The 7,614-nt window shown below is 36.0% G+C and overlaps 1 protein-coding gene across 1 annotated transcript; it reads right to left on the bottom strand.

The window, feature by feature from the left end:
• Positions 1-2,966: 2,966 nt before the first annotated feature.
• LOC110891038 (beta-glucuronosyltransferase GlcAT14B) lies at positions 2,967-7,139 on the bottom strand. The gene is made up of 4 exons (XM_022138700.2): positions 6,320-7,139; positions 6,138-6,213; positions 5,909-6,024; positions 2,967-3,838 (listed from the first exon to the last, which is right to left on the bottom strand). Exons 1-4 carry the CDS (start codon positions 6,900-6,902, stop codon positions 3,324-3,326), a joined length of 1,290 nt encoding a protein of 429 aa, XP_021994392.1. The 5' UTR covers positions 6,903-7,139; the 3' UTR covers positions 2,967-3,323.
• Positions 7,140-7,614: the final 475 nt, after the last annotated feature.

Below are 7,614 nucleotides of genomic sequence, written 5' to 3'. Positions count from 1 at the left end.
TTCACATTTCGATCGAAATTTTTATATATACTATGTTTGGCCTGGGCTTACCCGGGCTTTTTTTAGTGCCCGTGTCTTTCGGCCCTGGCACGTTCAACGGGCAAGATCCGCCACTGGTGCTGAGGTACGATCTCTATAATTTTGCATATCTGATTTCATATTGTACGTATTTTTAGCATCATATTTGTAAACCAATCTTGATTTCAAATTAATGTACTAAAGCAACTTTTTAGTCAACTCGCAAAAATTGTTTGTGAACGCCCAAAAAATACTACTTGTGACTGGTGTTTAACTTATTACTTTGTATTGTGACTGACTTACTTTTACTTCTTTTTGTCGATGATATATGCTCTGGTAACATATATCATGGAGATTGGAGAACTGAGGCACAATAGGTGTTCTCTTTGTTTGGTTTTATGCATTGGCTAGAAACTGGACATCTTTTAATACACACCGAAGTGGAAGAAAAATTAGGGTGTAAGTCACAGTTTGTGCTTTTTTAGTAATGAACATGTGATTCAAACTCCTCACCAAAATTAAGTATACTCTATTTCTTAATTTGTTGTTTAGATTTTCTACTCTTACATTTTGGTTTAGGGTACAGGAGACAGAGTCGTGACTTTGTGGATTAGTTAAAGAAGAAGAAGCATGGTTTGTTGTATATGGAAATTGATGGAGGGGTTGCCAGCTATATCATGTATCATCAACACTAAACCTCCTGGTATCATCATCAATTAATTTTCTTTTTCAGTCGCTTATGTTATGTTTATGAATCCTTTTTTACTGTAACAATTTGAAAAAGGATCGTCATCAATTAACTTTTGAGACACCGGGTAATCAAATTTTTGCACAAAATTTCAATCTTTTGAATGTAACAAATTGAAAAAGGATTTGATACGTTTGTTAGATTGAATACTAATCGCTTATGTGTGTTGAACTGATTTGTTAAAATGAATACTAATCACATACTAGCATTACTCCTAGAACTATTATGAGTATAAAGAGATTTTCAACGAATTGTGATCGTTGCATATTCATGTATTTTAATTTGTCGTTGTACTCTAATATATTCATTTGTGTTTTAACATGTATGAAATCATAATATTTATGTCAATGGTGATAATGAAGATATTTTATTTTAACAACCCGTGTAATACACGGGGTCTTAAGCTAGTTATTATATAAAAAAAAAAAAGAGAATTACACAAATTGTAGTAAGAATGAACAAATGGTATCAAATATTCAAACTCAACCTGTACCGAATTTACTATATTGAAACATTTTTGGTATCAGCTTGGTACCCACTTTTTGGCATTTCTGGGATCGGTACTTTCGGTTCGGTACCAGTATTTTACCGATTTTACTTTCAAATATTGTAATATACCATCCAATTTTAACGATTTTCAGGATCGGTACTTTTGACACCTGTACGGTTTGATACCAGTACAATACCTCATCCCTAAATTGTAGTGTTACTTTCATTAAAAACTATTTATATATATTTAGTCATAAGAATAAGAATATTAGGGGTTTTACACTCCTATTCTTATATTTTGATTTTTTTACAATTTGACTAGATGATTTTTAAAATACTGCATTTAATCTTTTCATTAATTATACTATTTTTTAGTAACCCAAATACTGTAGTAAATTTATCCAGTGAGTACTCTCTCTTTCCAATCAGAATGATATTTGATCTCGAGACGGGTCAACTTATCCAGCAATCTATGTGCATTGTGCAACTTGTATCAAGAGACGACTGGTTACAAGATTTTTTTATGGTATGGGTCAAAGTCAAACTACCGCTTCTGAGCAGCATCTGTCGATGTACTTGAATACTTGGACCAACTCTACATCCCAAAGGCGAAAAAACAAGCGGTTCAGTTAATCATGGCCACGATGTGTTGGTTAATTTTGAAGACAAATGATAAGGTGTTCAATAGAAGATCCGCATCACCCAATTGGTTGATGGGAGACGTTAAAGCAAGCTCTTTTCTTTGGATTAAAAATTGGGCAAAGATTCATGACATCGACTGAAAGAAGTGCAGATTCGGCTTCGCAAATTTTCCTATGTACCCTAGTTTCACTTTGTTTTGAGTTGTCCCCAGGTTGAGCCTGGTTCTCTTGTTCCCATGCTTGAGCTTCTTGCTTAAGTTTTTTGTTCGACAGTGAGGACCATCCATTTTCACTCAAAATGGCCGAGTTTGACAAAGAGCGAAGTCGTATTTTGTAGTTAGTGGAGAAGATAAGCTGTTATAGACAACTTACATATATGATTGACACCTCATTGATTCTGATTTATAAATAATCATTTACGACATCATACGTTCTTGTTCAGGATTGTTTAATATCGTTGGAATGCATCAAACGTGTTTCCGTCAATACCAGAATGAAGTCTATATACTTAACCTTCCAAGTATTCAGGTCATAAAAGCCAGGTATTCACATCTTGAGAGCAACATTTGAATATTTCAACTAGAACATATCTTTGTATTAAGCACATCTGCTATGTGTAACTTGCAACTTGTATAATAAACTTGAGTAAAGCTACAACTTTAATCATCTTGTATAATCGACTTGATTAAAGCTACAACTTTAATATCTTGTATGATCAGCTTACGCTAAGATGCAACTTTGATCATCGAGTTTAACGAAACATAAGGTTTCGACTTCGAATCTTTACGCTAAATTACATCTGAAAAGAAGTTTTTTTCTATTATATGTTTAACTTAAATATTTACTCTTTATGTTTTTCTTTAAAGTTCAATGTTTGGGTCCATACTCACTCAACAACTCATGTTCAGCTTTTACTTTCTAAGTTTAATAACCTTGATTTATCACATCAGCTTCTATATACAATGGACTTGTTATTGGTATTCTACTATAATTTTTCTAATTATTCAGTTTTAAATCATCAGTCCTTCGACTAAGATAACGAATTCAACAACACAATACACACGTACAGCTAAATATGAACAAAAGCACGTTGTGAAGGTTTCGAAAGTCTGATATATTTTACAGCACTGTTCTTGTCCCACAACTAAAATGGCACAAAATCACCTGTTTTTTTTTAAACAGATATCCCTTGGTTTCATCACCACCCTCAACCCCCTTAAAATATCTATAAAACTATTTTATAAAAATGGTGAATCAGGGTTCTAAAAGAATCGGCTCAAAAACCCACATAAAATTCAAAAACATAACAATTACCGATACAATTACCTTGCTTTCTTGGGCAGTATAATGTTCAAAATCGAGTTTAGTGCCCCGCCGTTTTCCCGCACACGAACTAATTACATCCGATCAACATTCACTACTTGTAGTTATCTGCATTGTCGCGGTCTAAAACTCTCATCCGACAGAAGCGAGTTCACAAGAATCTCAAGCCGTTTCGCCCCACTTGTAGGATCAAGCCTTGTGAGATTCCCAACGACTGAACACGGGTCTGACCCGTTTTCACGGCTCCCGATGCACCACCCACCAGGGACGATCATATCCGGGCCTCGGAACAGTAAATCAGAGTCGATCTTGTCAAGCACGGGTTCATCTTGGTGGAACTTTCTTGCAAACGGTGCATTGCTTTCAACCATTTTTGACATGTCTTCTAATGTAAGGTAGTGAGGATGTTGTTTCGGAGGGTTGTCCCATGATATAAAGTGGAGATCGCTGTTCACGGTGGTGTTTCGGAATTCTTTTGCATTACATATGACTGTATGGAAATAGCCTTCGGGTGACGAGATGAAGTTTGCGTAGTACATGAGGACTGTTCGAGGTAAATTGTCCCATCCCCATATACAAAAGTCGATGAAAGGCCGAGATAAAACCATCCAAGCCGATCCTGAGATAAAATGCAAAAATAACCATCGTAAGAACTGAATGGAACGGAATTTCAAAGGATGCTAGTTCAAAAGTTGATATTAATAGATTAAATACATATAAACAAGATTATATAGAGATAAATAAACTAGACTATGCATCATTGTGCAAAAGACATTAACCCACAGAAAACATATGCTGTATATACGTTTTAGGTGGGGTTTGAAGGTATTAAACAAGCATGATACATATGCTAAAAGTAACAAAGTTTTGAGATTTTAGAATAATGAATTCAAAAGTTTCAACTTTCAAGCCAATATCTTAAAGCATTCGACAAATCATGTGAAAAATAAATAGCTTTTGCATAAAGTTGAAAGGTCTTAATGGTTTAAAAGAAAAAAAAGGTGTACGTCAGCACTAGGCGTCCCCCACCGACTGGTCCCACGGCCAACATGAAGGAGGTAAATCACGTGTCCCGGGGTACAGGTTGTGACGGGGTTTGATTCCGAGACCTCCACAACCGATCAAGGTTTAAAAGAACGGAAACGAGCCTCAAGGCAGACTGAGGCGTAAGCATCTGAGACATTATTAAAAAATATACATCTCATAAAAATCACAATTTAATATAAACAAACATCATAAATATCACAATTCAAGCACGAAAATAATTCAACAGCCTAATTTAGTGATGTTATGACATTTAAATATTATAAAACTCGTTTCCTCTGCATCATCCTCAATGTTTTCATCAACCAAATTTAGTGTGTCATCTTCATCAACGTTGTTTAGGGATGACACTAAGCACTAAATGGGTCAAAAAAAGTCCAGAAAATTAAAAATTAGGCAAGTTTTAGAAGGTTTGGTGAGGCTTAAGCCTCAGCCGAGGCGTAAGCCTTGGACCGCCTCAGTCAGGCTGATGCTTAGGTTCCAATTGAACCCCATGAGGCGTAAGCCTCGAGGCGCGCCTCAAAAAGCTTTTTTAAACCATGCAACAGATCGCCACCTCCTTACCACTGGAGCACTATCGTGGGAACTTCATGGTTTAAAAGGGTTTCCTACTTAAAGTGGAGAAGCCTACGCCCAACACTCCAACAGACCATATAGTCCTATAATTCTATAAAGGATATGAAGCCCATCTTAATCCACGGGTGATTAGTGATCACATACCAAAATCCGTCATAAAGATATATTTCATGAATGCAGATCTCGTGGTATGGGTTCTTATGGTTTCAATGAGTCCATGAGTGGGAAGTCAACTGTCAATTCATGATCATGACCTATAAAAACCAAGTGTTGCAAACTAACCCCGCCCCTCCTTAAGTTTCTAAATTTTTCACCAAGCAAAACACCAGAGTCCTAAAGTCAATGTACCAAAGAGACGCACAAGCTCAACCTTTAGGACCTAATATTGCGGTAGTATATGGTTTAGCAATTTGGTTACATCCACATTTCACTATAATTCTTACAGTAATCTCATAAATTTTGAATAATACTCTCAGAGCAAAGAAAGACTAGTTCCGTTAATATTAAAAAAAGGCAGCCACAGCATGGATAAGACAAAAGAGAATTCATCCAAGCTAATAAACCATCATAAGTGTTCTTTCTGATTTTCGGCTGCAGAATCATAGCCTGGTTTACAGTCCAAAATCCAAATGAGGCTCCTTGAATTTAACTAGACCTCTAAAACAGCTTAACTCAAGGTGAGAAGTTATCAGTAATACATTACCAAAGACCATGACTCAAAGGTCACAATAAAGAACCGGTAGTGGAAGTTAAAAGAACAATATCTGAATATCAAACACAAGCTATGCTCAGCTAAATCAAGTAAAAACCAATGTCAAACTTCAGCAATTGCCTATAAAGATTTCATATATGCTAGAAAACATTTGAACTCTCTTCAATTTCAACAAACTTCACATGCAAAATTGAATGATTTGGTAATACCATACCTATATGTCAAAATCCCAATTCTAGATACCTAAATTGATAAAAACAACAAAGAGACACAGAATATCCACAAGCAATTACTATAAATAACTAACAGAAATAAACTAACAAACTTCCATCACTAAAAAAAGATGCCAGACAAAACCTGTAAATAACTTGAAGGCTGTAGGCACACTTCTCCTCTGTGTAATCCAAAAAACATCAGTCTTTTCAGTCATATACAACCCAGGATCAACAATCACAGGCTTAGCTCTCTGAAACCTGCATAACAGTCAACACACATTCACTTACATAACCAGATATGAGATAACCACACCAGAAAAGATCCAAATACTCCAACAATTCAAATTATCAAACCAACTACAAGATCTTACTCTTTCCACCCAATATTACTCGTATGATCAATAAAATTAAGATCCCTCGGTAGCGAAGCGAATGTATGAAGCAGATCTGCAACAATTAAACATATAAACACAACAAATGTACCAGATCAACACAACAAAATAACAGACTGGAGACAATTTACAGAAGTTAACATAACAATAACAAACTATACCGTCTTGAGTAACAAGAGGATAATCCGAGGCACTAAGATTAATAAACCAGTCCCAATCTCCACCTTCTTTTAACAAAATAGCAGCGGCATGAAGCGTATTCGCCACCATAGTCGGTCCGCGATACGTCACGAGATTCGCCTTCGTAATCATCACAACATTTCCAAATCTCACAAAAACAGGATGACTCTTCACAAAATTCTGCAGCTCTAACCGTTCCTCCGGTGACGATTCCGCATCCAGATGAACAACATAACGGTTGTTCGGATGGTACAGAGCGAGAAGCGTCCGCCGGAGCATAACGCCGTCGTGATTTGAACCGGAAATCAGGTAGGCAAATCGAGGTAGACGAGGAATATTATTGTTATTGGAGATGCTGATAGGTTTGAGCTGATCTTCAACGAAGATAGAGGCTCCGGTGGTGGTGTAGTAGCCGTAGATGCGGTTGCCGTCGAGTGAAGTTAGGGTTAGGATGAACAGTAGGAATAGAGTAACGGTTGAAGCTACTGCTACTGGATAGATCCATTTCTTCCTTATTGTGTGTGGATGTTTTAAATGCATGTAGAAACTTCTCAGTTTCTTCATGATTGTAGGTGGATCTGGAAGAATTAGTGACGGAAGTCCGGCGACGGTGGAGAGAGGATCTCCGATTGGCGGAGAAATTGAAATGAGGAGTGGAAGAAGAATGTGTGTTGGTGATTTGACGGTTACTTTGTGTGTTTAGAGTGTATCAATGGCGGCGTGAGTGGATTTGGAAGGAGAAGATGGTGGGGAAAATGGAAGTTGAGATTGGAAAATTTTGCAATTAATTCAACTTGTCTGAAATTGGATGACTGATTGCTCTATTTTAAATTTATTACTCTCTTCCCTCCGTCTCACTAAAAGTGTCATATTTTGAATTTTCAAAGTCATTATTTATAAACTTTAACCTTAAATAATTTTAATTGTGTTAGATAATAGTTGATGGAAGTTATATGATATGAGTGTGATTTACAAGTGTTTTTATCGGGTTAATTTTCATCAAGTTTTATATAACACAAAAATATATAATTAAAGTCAAAGTTTATAAATAATGACTTTGAAAATTCAAAATAGGACACTTTTAGTAGGACGGAGGTAGTAATAATAAACATTAAGGCAGTGATTAGTATCCGTATAATCGTATTCTTTGACGCAGGAATAGAATGGATTATTGCAAACAAATGTTTTGTTCTTTAAATGAAACTAATCACTCATTAGATAATGTATATCAATCCCTTGTTTTTTATTCATTTCCTCGTTCACCCTTCATTACAAC

The sequence above is a fragment of the Helianthus annuus genome, chromosome 15 (assembly GCF_002127325.2).
Source record: "Helianthus annuus cultivar XRQ/B chromosome 15, HanXRQr2.0-SUNRISE, whole genome shotgun sequence".
NCBI lineage: Eukaryota > Viridiplantae > Streptophyta > Magnoliopsida > Asterales > Asteraceae > Helianthus > Helianthus annuus.
This window is presented reverse-complemented; position numbering and strand designations above follow the sequence as displayed.